Source organism: Planococcus citri, chromosome 5 (assembly GCF_950023065.1).
Source record: "Planococcus citri chromosome 5, ihPlaCitr1.1, whole genome shotgun sequence".
Taxonomy (NCBI): Eukaryota; Metazoa; Arthropoda; class Insecta; order Hemiptera; family Pseudococcidae; genus Planococcus; species Planococcus citri.
In genome coordinates, this window is record NC_088681.1 from 36,419,691 (window position 1) to 36,442,215 (window position 22,525).

General features: G+C 35.7%; 2 protein-coding genes across 7 annotated transcripts in view; both read right to left on the bottom strand.

Moving 5' to 3' along the window:
- Nucleotides 1-22,525, bottom strand: part of beta-Spec (spectrin beta chain) — a 62,849-nt gene that overhangs the window by 29,775 nt on the left and 10,549 nt on the right. The gene's annotated exons all lie outside the window — the stretch shown is intronic.
- On the bottom strand, nt 17,781-20,076 carry LOC135848642 (tigger transposable element-derived protein 4-like). Its single transcript, XM_065368594.1, has one exon. It carries the CDS (start codon nt 20,035-20,037, stop codon nt 18,193-18,195), a length of 1,845 nt encoding a protein of 614 aa, XP_065224666.1. The 5' UTR covers nt 20,038-20,076; the 3' UTR covers nt 17,781-18,192.

Sequence of the window (22,525 nt, forward strand, 5' to 3'; positions counted from 1 at the left end):
ACGCATACCAGGTCTCCGAAAGACGACTTCTTACATTATAAATGAATCGTTTATTGTGCGTGTTTTATAATTGCAGGTATAGTACCACTGTATGTACGGTATAAAATGTATCTGAGCTGGAGGGCAGCCGAAACTACATAAATGCGGTTATTATACAGGGTGATCCAGCTGTAACATGTGAGATGAATGAAATCAAAACTTCCTAAGAAATAAGTTGGAAAAATCTTCAACATTTTCAAGACCAAGTTTTTCTGAAAAATTTGTTTAAAAATTGAACCAATAGAATTTGATTATAGAGAAACATTGGTATTACAATTTTGATACGATCAGGCATAACTACCTATCGAACTTATCAAACATAATTTTTTCAAAGAACAAAATTCATCTACAAAAGGTCTGGAAAAATTCTAAAATTTCCAAGAACAACTCCAAAATGAAAAAATTCTTTCAACATCCTTTAGTTTTTCTCCATCGACATTTCGGCTCAAGTATAATAATTGTACTTGGGGTCGTCTTCAGCGTATCTTAGACACCCTCGCCGATTTCAATAAATACGAAAACATACAGCACATGCACCACAGCACCCACGTATCCTCCAGCAAAGTACTCGCACGTCTACGTATCCCATTAATCACTCGATACGGCGACTAAAAAGCTTATTTTTAGATTCACCATGTATGTATATGCGTATATGGGTACATGATCGCACTTTCTTCGTACACTACAGAGCGTGGTGCAGTATAGTATACGGAGAGTGTAAGACTATATGTAATATGCATGTACAGTGTACACTGTGCACATAGCACATACATAGGAGGTGTCCAGACCCACCCTCTTTTATTTTTCGAAAGCCACAGAATATCAAACAGCCATAAAAGTTCGCTGTGTGTTTCGATTTACAAACATTCATACTCCTCGAATATCTCGCGCTTCCGTTTAATATTAATTTACGCTTACGTTCGGTTTTCTCCTCTTCGGGTTCTCTTTCTGCTTTTTCTATATTGCTGTTTTGTTACGATTTTTCGATAATGTTTGGTACAACCCACCCAAGTGTCTTTCAAATTTTTTTCGATCATGTCTTCCAACGTTTTTGGTTTTGACGAGGAAACCTCTCGAGATGTCCGTTTTCGATTTGAATCGTCCAAATAAATTTTTCAATTTTTGGCAAAAAAAAATTAAAAATTTTCTGTTCGCAGGAAAATTTTGAAATTTTCATGAATAACTCTTGGTTTGAACCCCCCTTCCCTTCAGATTAGAATTTCACCATTTAGAGCCATTTTGGATCTCCCAGCGCGATTTTAAATTTCTTCAGAATTTTTGAATTCCTCCAGACGACGTATAAATGGCCCAAAACGGCGGAATTTGGAAAATGTTGATAATTCAAGGATTATCAAAAAAGGGTAACTGAAATTTTAACCTGAACAAAAATATGATCTCAATTTTTCATCAGAAACTCTCAACTACTCGTCAACTCTGATTAAGCTAAAATTAGGCTCACTAAAAGAGGATGTCACTCACACCTTAGAACCCAATTTTGAGTTACGGAAATTGAAGATTTTTTTGAAATCAATTTCTGCTGAATCTTGAGCACGGTGTTTCCAAAAGTTGACCCTCCCCCATCCTCCATCCAATCATAAAAATACATTCTCAAGGCGTGAAAGTAATTTCAAAACTTTTATCTCTCTCAAAAAAAATACGTTCTCATGCCTCGACAATTTTTTTACTTTCATTAATAAATTGGTAAAATATTTTTTTCAACGAATTTTCAATTAAAAAAATCGAGACTGTTTGATGATAAGTTTCAAAATTGGCAAAAGCTCCATTAGACACCTTGTTTCAATTTGAAGAACTTTCACCATGCAAAATTTCGACATGAAAATGAATTTTATGTAGTATGTAGCTCGGAAAAAATACGACTCAGCATTACGACGAGATCATGAAAATTCTTCAACCGCCGATGAATTTCAAGGTTGCCTTATACTGAGTCAAGTCTCGCAGAAATTTCGCTACGACTGCTTCTCCTTTGCTAAATTTCAAAGGACTAATTCAACCTCGACATAAAATTTCTCCTCCCACTATCGAGAAGAACACTTCTCTCAAAGGTTGAAATGAATAATAAATTTACACATAGAAATTGAACGAATATATCTACTACCTACCTACCTACATTATTTATACATACGAGTGATATTGGCTCAATCAAATTAACTCGTAGAAAACGACTTACCTACGTGACACTTGAAAATTGCCTGACATCCTGTATTTCAAATGACATTCGGTAATTTCGACCTCACGTTTCCTTGAGGAACGTATAAGGTATCTCTATTTATACTTTTTGCCTCCGTATATTTCGAATTTTCCCTTTTCTCTGTCGAGAAAGTGTCATAATTTAATTCATCATAGAGTCATAATTCAATTTCAAAGACTGGAGTTTTCAATTTGCTCCGATACTACAGATTTTTTCTTCTTGTTTCAATCCGTATTTCAGTTTGCTTTTCTCCCTTGGGAAGAGTTGATGGTCTAGAGTGATTGTGAAATTGGAAAATATTTAGATAGAATTTTTCCGGATTAAGAGCGTGTTGATTTTCAAATTGAAATGTGTTTTTAAAAAATGTCAACAAAGTCATGCAAGTACTATAATTCGCAAAAAAAAAAGTCAAGAAACCGAACAACATCCTTACAAAAAACTTTCCCAACACAAAAATCATCTATCAATTCTTCTCTTTAAGTCTACTCTTCGTTTATTTATCAAAATACATACCAAACAACTCATCTCGACCTCCTTACAGCTTTCGAGATAAACACTCTTCATAATTTCGTATCATCGGCTTAAACTAATAGCTCAAGGCCTCGTCAAAATTCTAATCACGAGCACAAATAGAAGCGACGACGTCGACCTACAGAGCACAGATCGAATCCCCCCTTGATTCCTCTCCCGTCAGTCAACACTTTCGATATCCGCGATAATGCAACGAAAAAGCCTCTCGTCATCGCAAAAGTCAACAAATTTTGAAATTCTCTTCGCACAATCGAAGAAAAAAAACAACAAAAATATCGCAGTCTTGAGAGAAAAACAACCTTTTCGCGTCCTTGACTACGCATACGGGTACAGTACGAGTACAATATTACATTGCATCGTTATACCAGTTTCGTAAAGAATAAGAATAACACAGTCACCTGCTTCACATCCAACTTTATCCTTCCGTACTATACGCTACATAAAACCTTCCGAAGCGTGACGACATTACCAATAAAAATACACAACTTTCACACGCCATATTATCCACCTATGTAGGATGAAAAACTTTTCCACGAAAACACCCATCCAAAAACAAAAAAAAAACACCTCCCCGCATAGCTCACGTTTTTCCAAACGCTGTCGATGTCGCGAAATGTACCTATACGTATGTATAATATGGCGCAAAAGGTAAATGACTCTAGTCTCTAGAGCCTAATTATAGGTTGGCAAATTGAAGAAAGAGGGATAGAGAGACTCGGGCCAATATACTACGCATACTATGTATACTTTAGTATGGGTTACCGATGAAAAATACACGCACGCATAGACCGAATCAGCCCATACATTATAAATACACCGATTACCGAGCTCTAAAAATATGACCGATAAAGTAGGGGTCAATTCTATCGAGTAATAATAAATTTATCCAATATACCAGTATGGTAGCCAATAATGAAACGTATGTAACACTTGCGGTCATTACCAGTCTCGATTACCAGCGTAATGGTATCTCATGCTCTTGCTCGTGCCATATATGGAACTTCGCAATGACATGATCGTACTCGCGAATTCGCGATACAGTGTTCAAAGCACACGCTGAATCGACTACTACTTAAAAAAAGTATCGTTTTAATTATTAATACCTCATAATTTTTGATCGTTCAGAATTCCGTTTGATATAATAAAGTTTTGTTCATTAATCATTTTAAAAAATTCAAAAAAATGGATAAAAAATTTAATGAATGAAAAACGGTAAAAAATTCGTTGAAATTTGGAAAACATTTTTCGAAATAGGGAAAAATAAGTAGAAAATGAGTTGAAAATTTTCACATTTCTTCATTCATCGAGGAAAAAAGAGCGAATCGCTTCAAAATTGATAGTAATTTGACCAATTGAACCATTTTTTTCAAAAACTTGCACGCCCTTCGAGCAAAAAGTATGGCACTTTTATACCTCTGGCATACGACCCTTTATACGTACAAACTGAAGTTGGCAATGACAAATCAATCGACAGAAAAACAATAACTCACATTTTACGTTTCATAAAACACCACGAGGTTTTTTTTTTCTTTCCTACACTACTTACACCTTTTCTAATTGAGTTGATGACCGATGGTAGCACACTATAAAATGGAAAGTACGTAACATACGAGTCCACCTCGTCCTCAACTCATCTCTGCCCTTAACTCTCTGCAACAGCTTTCTCACGTCGTTATGAATCATCGTCATAAGCTATACTATGGTCCGAATGGCGTGTGCGACCGCCGCGAAATACCTTATATCGAAATTTACAACATTTGACAGTCTTCTGCAAGTTTCTTCGTCGAGCTCGTGTATCCCCCAACACATTCATAAATCCAACGTCAGATAAGGCCGCAGACATGATTTATATCACCTTTATACGCGAGCTAGCGCGTTACCCTAAAAAAAAACCTACAAATACACGTACGTTTACGTATACAAAAGAGGGTTATAAAAAATTTAATTCTTTTAATGCACCATACACCTTCCACCTTCAGTGCACATTACACGATGGGACGGAGGACCATTCAAGCCTCAAGTCTTCGCTCGTCCGACTCTAGACTCTTTTCAACGTGCACTCTTCTTTGCATCTCGACTCATACTCGTACACACGGATGACGGAATTCGCTCCCCTTCAATAACATCGTCAGCATAAAATCGCCATATCCACGACCACGAGTTTAACGTACTCGCGTTAATCACTCGCGATCATTCCCTCCAGCCCCCTTGAGCCCTGCATTACACATTTACTTGTATACAGCTCGACGTCAACGATTTGTACATATTTACTTATACTTACTCACACTGCACCGTCGTCGTCGTACAATGAGTATAGCGGGTATACCTATGTAAAGCGTGTACATAAATAAAACCTATAATCATAGTATGTATGTTCACACAGCACATATTCATATCCATATCTATATTACATTTACTACCGGAATACCTAGTAGCATATTTTTCCACACCTAAACAAACGTTTCTTTCAATAATACACCTCCTCCTGCTACTTTTTTGGCATTCGCCTCCGACACGATGACGACTTCTCTACAATAAACTACATATTTTACGATAAAAATTCACCTTTCCCCCGAAACGAAAATCAAATCGCGTTTCACTAACACATAACACAAAAATTACCATATCCTGGTCAGTCAGGTGTACACATCGGAGTCGAACTGGTAGTCCAAAGAGTAGGAGTGTGGCCAAAAAATCACTCCTACGCTCCAATGCATTTCAACCAGAGTGGGTATCCATCGTGTACATAAATTAACGAAAAAAATTAGAAGTCCAGAGAAGAATGCATGCATGAATACCACAACCAAAAAAAAAAAATGCATTTCAACGTGTCTTTTTTCAGGGTCAGACTATGGACATTTTTATGTTAACCCTTAAAGACCCAGGCTAATCCTGAGATGTTGTGTGAAAATGCTTTCAATTTCCTGAATTAGATCATCACAAGCATCACATTAACCCACAGTTTGCCCCCCAGCCCCTTAAAGCCGTCTCGTAAAAGCCATACCAATTTATTCAATTTTCCTTGAAAACCGAGAAAGCAAAAACCCCAATGAGGTCAATCATGGAACTGAATGATATAGTATCATTAGGTGTACTGAATGAGTGAAAGCATATCGCCAAAGAACACCCCACCCCTTTTTGGGGGGCAAATTTTCAAAAAAGTTGGGATAAAAAAATTGGACCCATGCTCCATTTTTGGATAAACATATTGATGGTAGACCCTTCACAAAATGAAATCATGAAAGGTGTGAAAATGGTGGACCAGAGCGATTTTTTGAAAATGTGATTCGCTTGTCTCGATAAAAACCCGAAAAAACAGAGCATGAATACGCAAAGTACATAATACGGGAAATATTATCAAGTAGGCTTGAAATGACAGAAACAAGAATTGAAAGGAACACAGATGCTTTTAACAGCACATAAGTTCAGATAATCTACAATCCACCCATCAAATCTGTTTATCACTCCGTGGATATTCTTTCTCGATATTTGTCACCAAATAGTTACATCCTACAAAGGTTAGCAGTACGATTGTTTTTCTGCAGAAATATCGAAATAGGTTTATCTACCACTTTGAAAAGCTTTACACAGTCAAATTGCAGCACTCCCTGGCATTTCATAATGTTCAAGCATTCATGAAGAAGTCACTATCCCTCCTCGATCATAGATAATGTAGTTCTGCATCATGAAAATTGCACAAGCAGAAGTCGTCGTTTATAATCATGAGATTGTGTCTAGCTTATGACTACAGGATTCAGGGGATTTGAGATTCAGTAAAAAGCTTTCAACTGTTGTTCAACCACAACTCTGAACTTTTGAATGTTTTGAGAAATTCCTGCTGAAGTTGATATTCTTTCTCGATATTTGTCAACAAATAATTACATCCCGCAAAAGGTTAGTGGTATGATTGTTTTTCTGCAGAAGTATCGAAATAGGCTTATCTACCACTTTGAAAAGCTTTACACTGTCAAATTGCAGCTGTTTCTGGCATTTCATAATGTTGAAGCATTCATGAAGAAGTCACTATCCCTTCTCGATCATTGATAGTGTAGTTCAACATCATGAAATATCATGATTGGAAACAACAAATTCTGCTCAAGCAATTTTCAAGATGTACAACTTCACTATCAATGATCGGGGAGGGATAGTGACTTCTTCATGAATGCTTCAACATTATGAAATGCCAGAAACAGCTGCAATTTGACAGTGTAAAGCTTTTCAAAGTGGTAGATAAGCCTATTTCGATACTTCTGCAGAAAAACAATCATACCACTAACCTTTTGCGGGATGTAATTATTTGTTGACAAATATCGAGAAAGAATATCAACTTCAGCAGGAATTTCTCAAAACATTCAAAAGTTCAGAGTTGTGGTTGAACAACAGTTGAAAGCTTTTTACTGAATCTCAAATCCCCTGAATCCTGTAGTCATAAGCTAGACACAATCTCATGATTATAAACGACGACTTCTGCTTGTGCAATTTTCATGATGCAGAACTACATTATCTATGATCGAGGAGGGATAGTGACTTCTTCATGAATGCTTGAACATTATGAAATGCCAGGGAGTGCTGCAATTTGACTGTGTAAAGCTTTTCAAAGTGGTAGATAAACCTATTTCGATATTTCTGCAGAAAAACAATCGTACTGCTAACCTTTGTAGGATGTAACTATTTGGTGACAAATATCGAGAAAGAATATCCACGGAGTGATAAACAGATTTGATGGGTGGATTGTAGATTATCTGAACTTATGTGCTGTTAAAAGCATCTGTGTTCCTTTCAATTCTTGTTTCTGTCATTTCAAGCCTACTTGATAATATTTCCCGTATTATGTACTTTGCGTATTCATGCTCTGTTTTTTCGGGTTTTTATCGAGACAAGCGAATCACATTTTCAAAAAATCGCTCTGGTCCACCATTTTCACACCTTTCATGATTTCATTTTGTGAAGGGTCTACCATCAATATGTTTATCCAAAAATGGAGCATGGGTCCAATTTTTTTATCCCAACTTTTTTGAAAATTTGCCCCCCAAAAAGGGGTGGGGTGTTCTTTGGCGATATGCTTTCACTCATTCAGTACACCTAATGATACTATATCATTCAGTTCCATGATTGACCTCATTGGGGTTTTTGCTTTCTCGGTTTTCAAGGAAAATTGAATAAATTGGTATGGCTTTTACGAGACGGCTTTAAGGGGCTGGGGGGCAAACTGTGGGTTAATGTGATGCTTGTGATGATCTAATTCAGGAAATTGAAAGCATTTTCACACAACATCTCAGGATTAGCCTGGGTCTTTAAGGGTTAAGCATTACAAAATCCGAAAATTGAAGTAGACGGATAGTTTTTCTCCTTCCCCTTCTACCAATCTCCCTGTCACCTCTTCATTTCGAACACACCTGAAACTAATTGCAAGCACACGACTTCATTCAATTATTTCAACGGTTTAGGCAGAAAAAAGGATTATTCGACTCGTTTTGGAAAAAACAGGATTAGAACATAGCTGAGGCAAAAACACGCAGCTTTATTGGTGACAGTGAAAACGAGTTCAACGCATCAACACACTTCATTATCATCAGGACTTGGAAAAAAAGTAACTTTGGTAACCAAAAAAGTAATAATAAAACATTTTAACGTTGAAAAAAATCACAAAAAAAATTCAACTGAATTCAATGTAAAAAAATTTACGAATCAGAAGGTTGCAATTAAAATAAGATAAATGAAACTTGATCTGAACTTTGGCAATTACAGCAAAAAGCAGGACTTTTAGACAATTATTGGCAAAAAGTGATACATTTGTATGTACAATCATTTTTGAAAAATGAAAAACAATTTCGTAACTATTTGGCAATTTTTTCAAAAAAAGTACATAAAATTTATTTAGGAATTTTTTTCTGTAAAAAAGCGAAAATTTTTAGCACTTTTTTTTGCAAAAAAACAAGACTTGAGCTAATTTTGAAAAATGACGAAATTTTAGCTATTTTTTTGCTGAACACGAGACTTTGATAATTTTAGAAAAAGGCACAGCTTTTCAGATATTGTGAGGAGGAGGGGGGGGCGAAATTGTTTAGTAATTTTGAGCAAAAAAGTAAGACTTTGACAATGAATGAAAAAAAATGAAAATTTTCATAATTTTTGGTGAAAAAGTGAAACTTTCCAACAACCATCCTGGAAAAGCGATAATTTTTCAAATTTTTGGCAAAAAGCAGAACTTTTTTGACGATTACGGACAGAAAAATGACACTCTTCAGCAACTTTTTTTTTCAAAAAGGCGTATTTTTTCACAATTTTCTTGAATAAAAACGAGATTTTTACGCAGTTTTTGGCAAAAAAGATGAGCTATGCTAACTTTACGTGTATTCTATGCATGTCACGCTACAAATTTATTACGCACAACGTTCGAATGCTCATAAAAGTACAGTACTCGATACAAAACCCTCAGCACGCCTCAAATTTGTATCTGTTGTTTTTAAACACCCTGTATAAGTGCAACATACGACTATGACGTGTGCGCTAATATAAAAATTCCTTCAAGGTCGAAAATTTTAACCGAATTTTACGACGATGATGTAGACGACGACGACTATACGACTACGACGTCGGGCTCACTTTCAACAACCATATCGCGCGCCCAGTGCATACATTTCAAACACGATCGAAGGTCTTTTGAGCCAAAGAATTGAAACTATTGTGGGCATGATGTAATTACCTACTTGCCTACTTGAATGAAAACGAAAAATTGTGAAAATTTACAAACATCGGGTTATTCTGTTTTACTCTCCACCACCTCCTGTAAGAATTCCGCGAAATTCAATTTTTGAAATACATATGTTAAAAATATAAATCGTTTGAGATTACACAAGTCAAATGATCAGTTCTCAATTCTAAAAAAAAAATTGAACAATTGACTAACTTTCGATCACGTTTTCATCTTTCGATTATGTATACAAACTTACAAAGTTTAACATTTATATCTGTCATGCAGATTCAACCCCCCCCCCACCTTCGTTTTCAATTATTACTCAGAAATGATATCTTTCGGCTCAACACAAGTAACCGGTTTTTAGCGAATTCGAAACCCACATTTACAAACTGCATAATGTAAAATATAAATAGGCAAGCATGACAAATGAATCATACAATCAGCATCCGAATAATAATTATGAACGTAGCAACATTGACTTGCAATCACTCGAGAATGCAGAATGCTAATTTGCTAAACCGGTCTCCGTTTCTGGTTGTATTTATCTCTCTAGATGATGTGAACAGTCATAAACTATAGGATGTCTTTTTTTTTTTTGGCAGAGACGAAATTTATTTTGATAAAGGCAGGGAAAGGAGTTCTCAAATTTGGACAATTTTTTGAGTTGAATCATCTACCCTCTGGAGCTATTCATACGGGTTGAACAAGAAATTAAATTCCTGCCCATTACCAAAATTTTTATTATCATCTCACAGCTCAATGTAACCCACAATTACCCAAAAATACGTTCAAATTTATAGAAATCTTACTCAATTATTCGTACTCGTACGGAACTCAACGTACACGTCCACCTTTTCTTCCATATGGGAACCGACCGACATGATATTGTATAATAGTACAGAACCGAGATGACCTAGTGAGAAATTTATTTTTATAAAATGTTAGTCTTGTCGTAAACTTCGCACAGCACTGTGTAGTCGTAGAACACAGACACAGCTATAAAACAATATTGTGACGTATATGCAGAAAGAGGAGGTGATTGCGATGACGACGAAGGCAATATGTCAACTCTCTCGTCACATCATTTCACATACCATGATGGATAATTTTCATTCAGGAGATGGAGGATGGCAAGAGGTGCAGTACTTTTCCCCTTTTTCTAGTTCGACTGTGCGTATGCTTGGGTACCGTAGTTTGATGGAACGGAAAAACTAAATTATACGCTTGGCTTTTATTATTTTTTTAAAATAGTACATCATATTACACAGTACACACATACGTAGGTTATGAATATGACTGGGAAAGCACGGTGTTTGTGGGAATCATAAACTGACTGGCTGGCCGGCCGGCGCGATACATAGCGTACCATCAACAAACATACATAAGTATTAAGAGTGTGGGTTTCCAAGCATTCAGCATTGACAACGAACGATAAACTACGTGCACACATTCGTACAATTACACGACGACTAGAAATAAAACGAGTGTAATGTAACTGCTGTGTACTGTACTGTGTGTGTGTGTAGTGTGTACTCGCACTTTTGAACGAAGAACGATGAAGGAAAATAACACGGCCATTGAGAAGAGCAACGAGGGGAGAAAGTACATGTACTTTACTTGCAGAAGGGAGAGTATGGTGGAAATTATTACGTTTGCGGCGTTGCTTCTCACGGTAGATGAGGAAGCCAGTAGCGGTGGCACCACGATGACGCATACACCACTGCACACCACCATTGCGGCGAGCTCTTCGGCACCGGCGTGACTGGCGAATCAAAATTGCCTACTTTTCGACTGCACCAGAACCTATCCAGTTTACTTTTGTCGGCGAGATGATGAAATTTTTGAAACATTGGTCAAAAGGCTGGCACAAAAAATACTGACTTACCTTGACTGTGAAAAGCCAGAGAAAAAATTGAGTTGATAGGTCTGTTTTAAAAACGTAGCAGTACAAAATTGCTTTTCTTGATTTTTCTTTAATTTTTCAAAATTTTTTGAATCAATTTTCTCAAATTTTCGTAACCTTTTTCCAGAAGTGAAAATCTCAAAATATCCAATATTTTTGAAGTAGAATTAATTCTTTATATTTTTCAGGTTTCGGGCTTATTTTCCTCTTTTCCAGGAATGATTTTCCATCCATTTTTCCAAATTTTTTTCGCCCTTTTCCAAAATGAAAATCTCAAAATCTTATTTTTGAAGTTGAACAAATTCCTCATCTTTTTCAAGTTTCCTCCCTTTCTCAGACACTGCGATAGTTTTCAGCGCAATTTCAAATCTGGCAAGTCAACTAAAAACACCCTAGTTTTATTCGAAATTCATAGATGCAATGTTACTGCAGTAAGCTTGGAAAACTCGCCAACAAAATTCGGCTCGAGTATCGATTATTACTCGAATATCGCAAGACGAGCCGACCTAAGGTAATTGTCCCACAGCTCACGTGACAACAGGCGGTAAATTTTTAACGACGATGCGAGCAACAGAGTGGTGGAGGCTGCAGTTTCTTATACACTGTACATACCCTCACCCCGCTCTTATGCATTTTCAAAGCGATCGATTTCGAATCGTGTGCGGTATCGTATATCTACCTATCGATAATAAAAGTGACGATGAGTCGAACAGACTCACTATCAGGCATGGATATTGGATACAGAATAAATTACTCGGTCGTAAACCGGCTTTCAAGTGTTGGATGAATAATTGAACGTGATACGATTCACAGCGTTGGAATGAAACTCGTCCTGTCGAAGATTTATCTCGACAAAGAGCAGATAGCCTACACAGGTATAAAGATGAACGTGAGGTAATTATATCACGGTAATTTGTAAGAACATACAATGTGCATGGTGAAATATTAACGAGTTATGGAGTTTGATTTCCGTGATGTTACATCATCGTTACTGCATAAATGAAGGTACAAAATATCTTACAGAACTTCGGTATTTCATGAACGAATTTTCGTTGTATTTTTTGAAAACATCATCGTTGCTGCATAAATGAATGCACAAAATATCTTACAGAATTTCAGTATTTCATGAACGAATTTTCGTTGTATTTTTTGGAAGATTTCCGAATTTCGTATTGCCAAAATATGTTGTGTTTTTCTAAGTGAAATCATCGCACTTATTTTGAAAATTCCATTTCGAGACCTTGATAAAATTATTCGAAGAAGTAGCTTTTTAATATCTCGAAAAAATTATGCTTTTTTTCTTCAATTGCTCTCTTTTCTCCTCACAATTCACATCTGAAAGGTCCTTTTGAGCTCGGAAGTGATCTAAATTGTACTTGACAAGCGTTTAGATTTACAAACAATTGACGTTCTGGCCCTAAAACGAGCTTCAAAGGGGAAAGAGGAGGTTGATACCGAACAGAAAACTTTACCAAATGGAATGGTCATTGGAGTTTCTAAAAACACCGAATTCAATTTTCAGAACTAGACATTCAAACTTGAAATCAGCTTCAAAAAGAGAGTAAAACTTGAACAAAATTTCAGTTTTCTTGAAAATGTATTTTATTCATCGAAGCAATGGGAGGGGGCCGCAGATACATATTTCTAGCTGAAACATTACCTGCTGAGAATTTAAAAACATGACTCTTACACATTCTACAAGCATTATTTTCATCATATTTTTACATAAAATTTAAAAAATTCCCTCATTACCCAATGAAGCACAAATGTAAGTTACAGAAAATTTATAATTTTCCACCCTTGAGATCGCAAAAATTCGTAAAAGATCAGAAAAAAAAAATTACGTAGGTTTCAAATTCGATGGGTGATTTTAGTAAAATTTTTTGTGCTGATCATTGAAAAAATAATGAAAAAATTCCATCATGTCAGGATTTTTCTTCTATGAAAATTTTACGGTTTTTGAGATTTTTTTTTACAATTTCATTTTATTTTGATACTCGATCTAATTTTCGAAATTTTGCATCACTTTGTGTTTTTTTTGAGCTGAGAATTTTAGCGACATTTTGCTAATTTTTTTTACAAGGTTTTATCAATTTTCAGTCAATTCAAACAATTTTTAGGGCATTTGACTTTCAACAAATTTTCAAGGAATTTTCTCAAAATGTGCGTTCAATTTTTGGCTAAAAGCATGACTTTTTGATGACTTTGGTAGATACCTTGAAAACATTTGCGCTTTATTAGGTGGTGGGAGGAACTTTTTCCACTCTTTTGTCAACGTCAGCACAATAATGAAAACATACCTTAAGTATTGAAAATGTGTAAAAGTCACTTTCGTGTTTTTGAGGGCATCTGAATCCCGTAACATCAAATTATTTTTGAAACATTTGCACATTTTTCAGTTTTCCATTACCGAAAGTAAAAGCTTGATCTAATATAGAATTAAAAATATCTTACTTATTTCTATCTTCAACCGTATAATTATTGTGATGGTAATTCTGTACTCACCTGAAACAAACAAACAAATGAATAATAAATTAACGATGATTCGAGGATTGAATATTTTACAAAGAGCAATTACTTAAAAGGAAACATGCACATTGAAAAATAAGGTAAAACGTAAGAGTACACGAGTGTACTATGTAGGCAGGCATTATCAATGGAGCTATCGTCAATTTGAATAGAATAACAAAACTTCCAAAAAATTGAAACCTAGAAACTAAGTAATACATTATTTAATCATCTCGTATGACGAAAAAGAAATCCATAAAATAATACATTTTTTCCTCTTGAAATATGAAAAACAACGAGTATTTAAAATTTTGACGAAGAAAAACACAATCACGATTTAAATTGAATACAATACGCATAATCTAAACACAAAAGTTCTTCCAAATCCTATGAAACAACCGCAGGGAACCTGTCACACAATTCAACGAAATACTGACCCTCCTAAGGCTTAATTTATTCGACCCAGGAAGCTCGATTTATAAAATGAACTCCATCGTCGCAACTCCCCCAGCAACTCATAACAAAATGTACTTGAACACAGACTCATTAAATTGGACGTCTTCGTAATGGGAAAAAAATGCACAAATTTAAATTTCCAGCTGCTCAAATTCATTTTTTCCCACCAATTTTCAGCAAATTTTTGAGATGATAAATGAACTAAAAATTCAAATATAGAGATTGAAAGTTGATTCCAACTCAATTCACATTCAGGTACATTTTCCAAAAATTTTCAAAATGATGAAGATTTCTCGAACTTCAAAATAACAAGAAAATGAAAAAAAAATTCATCGACTGAAAATTCAGACATGAGATTTTTACGATACAAAATTTTCATAAGCTCGATTCTCGTTTAAAACCAATACAAGCAGTACCCTTTTAGAAGTGCATTATCGCTAAATTCCACCCATATTGATCTCTCATCGCATACTTCACGTTATCTTTTCAAAAACACTCCAACTATTTTCATTCTTTTCCACTTTACGTTATGACATATCTAGGTCGTTCGACTTGTCGCCCTCTCCCTCATATCGCACTTCTCTTCCATCATCTGCACACTGCAGCACAAACACACCGAACAAATTCATCAACAACGGGAAATTGAACTTTAGAAACCCTTGCTGCCCGTTTTTTTTCTCTCTCTACCTTACTTTGCCAATACCCCTACACCTGATATCGCCCTATTGTTTGCATTCATCGTAAATTCAACCCCATCTCTTTTACGTACATAACCTTGAACAAGTAAACCAAATTCGATATCTGAGTCAAAATTTACCCGCATTATTTAGTAAGTTTCTCTACAATACGATACACGTTGCGGTATCGTTGTCATGCTGCCGGTTCAACATCGCATCGGCACAGATTTTCAGCGGATTATCGACGGCGGCGTTTTATGGACAAAAAAAAGAACAACGACGAAACAGAAAACAAAAGTAGGTCATCGAGCTCAGGCAGCGGTGCCGGTGTGCGGCTTATTCGATGTCGTTTTGTTGACTGTTTCGCTAAAATTACCAACATTATACGCGAAATTATTAAATTACAGCGTCGATAAGAGCACTCTTTGATAAAATCTCGTAGGTACATGAGGTGTAGATTATATACGTACACCACGACAAGGTGATACGAAAGTATTGGCTAGTCGAAACAGCTTTTCATTCGATGAAAAACACTCGTATAATAATACATCAAAACGTTCGTAGCATTGCCCTAACTTTCCTCCTCATGTATAGAAAATATATTTTTTGAGGATAATTTAAATGAAAGTGCTAGGTAAAAGCTTCTCAAGAAAAAAAAATTCAGTTTTGTAATTTTCAGAACATCCTGTGAGTGGGGCAGAAATTCTTGCACCAATTTTGGAACAATTCATCACAAAAAATCCACTGTTATGGGAAATTTTCGCCCATTTTTCTCCAAATTAGACACAATTTCAAGTCGATCTCTCCGAACTTCTGCATTACACTGTCAGTGTCACCTAAACGATAAGAAAAGGGTAAACTTAATCATAAATTTATTAGATACGAGTATTCTCAATCAAAATACTCCAGAAAAAAGATAAACAGCTTCGAATAATACTCGATTCTATATTTTATTTCCCTTTTTACTCGGAATCGAAAAAAAATGGCGATAAATTGGAAAACAGATCGTAGACTGTTGGGATGTTACAGCGATCGGAGTTTATAAATTACATTACATATACTTCGAGCCGCCAGTTATATGTATTTTTAGGTATGACTTATACAATTCAACGAGTTCGCCTTCTACTCTCGCTATGCATTAGCATATTTTACATTGAAAAAAAAGTGTGAGAGAAAAAACATCCAAATACACGAAAATATACATACATTTCACTACGTTTACTACACTTACGTAACATAATGTTTTTCTCCATCATGATACGTGTATTTCTCACAGGTTAAAGTTCGAATTCTCGATAATAGAAAATATCAACCTTATTATTTGGCTCTTTCGCCTCCGTTAATTATAAACCGACTACCGATTTAGCTATTTACACGTATTTAAGATAGACATATGTAAAATGTACACCGTATAGACCTACAGAAGCAAATGCGTGCGTATGCATTAATGTCCCTCCTGCCACCCTCGACTGGCGAGGCGTCGCGAGCGAAGTCGTAGTCGTTATGGAATTTAAACTATTTTAACGCTGGCTATAAGTATACAGATTTCATTTTCATACTCTCTGCTCTCTGCTGCTATTTCCTATTATATTGCTCTTCATTAGCGCACACGAGTACGGTATACCTACGTATAAATGAGGCAATTATCGGTGGAAAAATGAAGCAGAAAAAGTAGAGAGAGGAAAGAATCAGAGCTGTTCATAATGCAGCTCATTCGATATGGTAGATCTAGATACATTCGCCCGTATTATCTCTTCGTTTAATTAGCGGTATTTCATTCTTTAATAATATTAATTAATCTCGTTATTATTTTTAGTATGGGAAAAGTCAAAACAGACAAATAAAGTCATTTTTTTTTCGAAATGCAAAAAAAATCGCTTCGTTAATGCGACCTCATCTCTCAAATATGTATTACGAGTACATATTATTTTGAAGAGAGTTTTAAGCGGAGTTACAGTTCGTATGATTCAAAAAACACGTTCTATTTATGCTCTTCAGCGAGCAGTCTTCATTTACGCTCGAATGACTATCATATTTTCCATTCGATCGATTCGGCTATACAGGCAGGTAAACGACGCGATTTGGGTTTGATTCCATCTATCGCTTTATCTACGTACACTGTGCCATTTTCCTCGTTATTTTGTAACGCTACTGTCATTTTTCTGAAACGAGAGAGCATTAGAACCGAAGATGGAAATCAAGCAGGAAAACAACACAGCCACGAAATCACTGTTGTATACGTTCAATATCGATTACGTGGAAATATTTTTTAGAAAATGGTTCAAATTATTGGAAGATGGCTGATAAAAGAAAAAAATGACGAAGCTAAAAACGGATTCACTCGATCACTCAGACATCAATTTCGCTCATTTTTTGTTCTGGAGATACGGGAACCAGTTGCTCGTAAAAAATTGTAGCTGTGCAATTGAAGAGTTCAGAGTCCCACACGAGTTGAAATTTTCCAAAATAGCCTTAAAATCCCGTTAGTAGCTGAAAAAAATCAAGTTCCTTGGTGTTACAAAGTTTTCAAACCTCTACCTTTCTAATCACATTTTTCGAATTTTTTGATAATTTTTTTTCAAAAATTGAGACCTTGAAAATATACTTTTTTTCCCGTCAAAAGTGAGGTTCAAAACCAAATAATTCAAGCGAAATCGATGGCCAAAAGAACAAGAAGTTCCTTCATAAGTTTCAAGTCAACAAAAAAGGAAAAAATTAGGAATTTTCAAGAACCGATTTCACTATTCAAATTCTTGTAAGGTGTACAGTGTTTCTCTGATTCAAAGATTGGCATTTTTTTTCAACTCAGGTAGATACAGCCAAATATCAAGGTATTTGAAGGAATGTCTGATGTTTCAGGGAGCAAGAAAAAGGTTTAAAAATTTGAAACAAATATCATCCCAAAAAATGTTTTAAAATATACCTAATTCAAAAAAAAAAAAAATTCTGACTGAAAAAACTTCAAACTGTTGATCTTTTTTTCTTATATTTAGAAAAAATATGAAAAAATGTTTAGAAAAAATTTCAAAGTGAAAAAGTACAGTAATATTTCAATATTTTATTCAAGTACAATGATACAAAAAAAAAATCAAAAAAAAATGTTTCCAATGGTTCAAGGAAACGAAAAAATCACAAAAACCAATAAAAGAACATAAATTTCCAACTAATACTAGCTGTTATCTTGAAATTTAATTTCTAAATGACTTTCCAGACTTTTTAGGCAGCATTCCATGTAATTGAATGAACTCGAGTCCAGATTTGTGAAACAATATGACTGCAGAACAGTCAACGCAACGCTTGCTTCTGCAACACTAGGTGGGGTTCCAAAGGTATCATTCACCATACCTTTTTCATCACTAAATTCATCATCCTCCTCTTTTATAATGACCGGTGAATCATATCTTTCCGTATCACTATCTTCGTCTAGCTCTTTCTTGATGGCAACTGGTGCATCGCTGTCAGGCTCACAAGTCCCACAACTGATGAAATTTCCCAGCTCAATTTTTGTCATCAATTTAACATCTGCATTTATGAATTCGTCAACAGAAATTACACCATTCGAAGACGTGACACGAGGCAGAAGGACTTGTAAGTCGTGAAATACTCGTATATCATCTTTTGGCTGCATTGCAGATGTAGAAGAATTTAAGAGCTTTGATGGATGTTTTTTCAAGCCTGAATCGATGAAACACTGGTCAATGATAGTAGATGAAATGTTCTGCCAACTTTTATTCAACATAATCAGGGCATCGAATATGGTAATATTGGTTTCTACGTTTCGTTCTACGTTCTCTATTATTTTTAAAATTAGCATCTTTCTGTAATGCCCCTTCAAGTGTTTCAAAATGCATCGATCCGTAGGTGATTTCCATGCTGATGAAGATGACGTTATACCAGGAGATGAAACTACTACATGAATACACGATGGTATCACAGGACAACTGAACGACAGACTATTATCGACTAGCAGCATAATTTTTCTATTCTCTTGTCGTAGCTCATCATCCCAGACATAGAGAACGTTTTCGAAAATCGGCGAAGTCACCTTAGCTTGAGCATCGCTTTCGTAACAAACAGGAAAATTTTTCAGGTTTTCGAACCAAGGAGGTTTTTTCGATTTGCCGACGACCAACAGAGGTCTCTTTTCTGTTCCCGACATGTTAACGCAGACCAAAACCGATACTAGATCATCTGACGTCAGATTTAATTCATCTTCCCTCGCAAGTTCATTTGGAGTTAGTTTGTAAAGCATACCTGTCTGCGTGGCATAAAAAACATCTTCGTCGGCAAATCCATGACGAGTAGTTGGCCAAATATTCTGCAGCCAATCCTCGCAAGCATCGATTCCGGTGCCAGATTCCGTTTCGGGTTTACTAGATGAGATACCATGTCTTTCACGAAACCTTTGTATCCAAGATGAAGTACAAGAGAATCCTTGCAATCCGAATGATTTAGCCAATTCGTTCGCTTTCTCTTGTAGAATAGGTCCGCTAATCGAAGTATCTGAAGCACGTTCATTCTTGAACCATTGCAATAGAGCGTAATCCAAGTCTGCATAACGTGATTCCCGTAGTTTTTTGATTTTCGATGCATACGCGTGGTCTGTACTGAGCCATTTGTTACGATATTTCCATATTGTCGAAATGGTCGATGAAGATACATTGTACTTAACACATAACACCGAATTTTTCTCGCCGTTGCTTATTTGCGCACAGATTTGTCTTTTTTCTTGTAACGTGAACGAGCGACGCGACATTTTAACCGAACTTTTTCTTTCGAACTGAATCTGAATGCCAGTGTGGTTCGTCGACGTCGAATAATGGTCGTTATAACAGGAACGCAATGCGAGGGTAAAGGTGGAAGCGAGATGCGAAGCATCACCCGGCTCGTAATAACCAGTATTGAGGTCAACGACAGCTCCTCCTACTGGTACAACGCTGCCAAGTCGAACAATCACGATTATTCTTTCAACATGAACTGATGTACTTACGTACAACACATTTTTTTTAGACATCTGCTGAAAAATTGAAAGATTTCAAATGAATTTATTCAGGTACTAAAAGCTTCTATAGAAATCGTACCATCAAAGTTGAATTTTCAATGGCTCAAAAATCATTCCTCACAAGGAAAGTATCCCAAATGGGAGGAAAATTCTAGAACCGGTCAAAAAAAAATGCAAAAATACATCACCAGCCCAAATTCCAGGGGCTAAAGTGCATTTTTAGATTTTTTATGGATACTTGAAAATAAAATTTGGAAAAAATTAAACTGGAACCGTTTTCAGGAATTCTGCTGTTCTGGAGTTTCCAGTCTTACTTAGTCCAAAAATTTCTAATTTTCAAAAAATACCAATAAAAATCGTCAAAATTGAATTTCAGCACGTATGAACGATATGTGTAATTGGTCATGTTCATACACGCTGAAGTTGAATTGGACGTAGGTCAAGATATTTTTTCGAAAACTGGAATTTTGAAAAAAGTTGATGGAGGCTCCAAAAGTCTTGAAACCACCTCCACTCGACTCAGCATGTTAAAATATGATTTTCAATCATCAAAAACCCTTGGAGGCAGCATCGTTTAAAATGGTTCGAAACTTTTCAAAACCAATTCGAGAGGTAGGAGGAGGAAAATCGGAAATTGGGTTCCATTTTCAGGTCAATTTGTTAAAATTTCATTATCAAAAAATTACTGAAAATTGAGAAATGGATGAAAATTCAAAAACAAGTGGCATATTATATTTTAAAGTGTCCAGTTCGAATATTTTTTTTTTCGCTCTCCCTGTGTGGTTGTGTAGTATCCTTGAAAATAGTCAAAAACATCAAAAAATTGAAAATAACGTGTCACAGTCATTGGTAAGGTTACAGGAAATGCCAAGCTGAAATATTTGCTCAATTTTCATTATATTGCCCTCCACGTCCCTCTACGTCTCCTCCACTCAGTTCGAAAAATTTTCACGTCGATGGCCACTGATTTGAGGTCATTCTATTCAAATATCTATTTATTTTTTAAATTAAGCCCTTCGATGTCCTCCTCCCACCAATACTTCGCTATTTTTAAAATGAAGGGGCCAGGAAAGGTCCACTAAGGGACCAAATTGAAAAAAACACACACATAATCAAATACAGCGACCTCGAATCAGTAATCCACAAAGATTTCCTCTCCCTTTCGCACTTTCCAACTTGATTTACTCCACTTCAACTCGCCGAAAATGATTTTTTTTTCGCATGCTTCATTGTTTCAAAAAAGAGACGACTGATTTGCCTCACGATGACTTGGAGCTTGGCCATAAGACGCGAATTGCCAGAGTAATAGTTCGTGACGGCGTTATTTATGGGCTGCTTGTACTGTACAATATGAATTTCCGGAATTGAGATTATTTATACGAGGACTCGTAAGCCCTAAGCAGATGTAATAAATGCTCGATACATACTAGGAGTATAGTAATTACGGCGTTAGGGGTTTTCTAACAGCAAGCTGTGATTTTTGGCTTATTTCGAGGCATAGTTTCAAGGATGAAGGGATAAAAGGGTAAGAGGTAGGGTTTAAGAATCCACATTGCGAATGAATCGAGCATATGTTTGGACTCGTGGACCGTTAAGGAGGGCGTTACTATCAAGAGACGTTTATTTTCAAGGTAGAAATACCAGAATCGATTTAATGTCGGAAATTTACAATATCGTGGTATTCTGTAAACGTCAGAATTTAATATAAATAGCGGTACGCAACGATACTAAATGTCAATGTCTCATACAGAAAATAAGGAAGTAGATGACAACTAAAATGAAAAGTGTATTTTACTTCGAGTAAAGCTCGAATAATTCTCATCTAAGTACATATTTCGTATTTTAACCTACATCTTTTGAAAAAAAAAAAGAATCTAAGTATTCCAATTTTCAAGCTGTGCAAAGAATTTGACTCAGTCTACAATATTATACAAATACGCGACAAAAAAATCACCCAAAGATGGTATTAATTTCGTCAAAATGGAAAATATAAGCATAAACAAAAAAGCTTTTATGGATACGAAATTAAACTAGGCCACCAGGGTGTGGTTTCGATCTACTTTTCTATAAAAAAAATACTCGAAGAAAGGAAGAAGAAGACCTAGGTGATTGATGGAATAGAAAATTATTCTAGTCGAGAGTTTTAATTAATGAACGATTTAGGATATTGTGCGGTTAAGGTGTTTCATACAACGAATACAGGCAACCTACGCTTTTAGTAAGAAAAAAACGTGCTTTGGTAAAGTTTCAATTTAGCAGAGCGTATGATTTTCGACAGACGTTAAGAAAATAACGCTATAGACTTTGTTCCAAGTTTCAATGCATATAAAAATTGATTATTGACTTTAGAAATACTCTGTAAAAACCGTCTGAGAATGTTTTCGAGTACATGAGTACTAATACTTGAAAGATATTAGAATTCGAACTCGAATTACTCCATTTCCATCCATCGATTACAGTAACGGTACAATCGACACTTTTCACCGATTCGATCTTTATA

Bases quoted from the DNA above. Each gene is read 5' to 3' on its own strand.
- LOC135848642 (XM_065368594.1), bottom strand. From the start codon at position 20,037: ATGTCTAAAAAAAATGTGTTGTACGTAAGTACATCAGTTCATGTTGAA.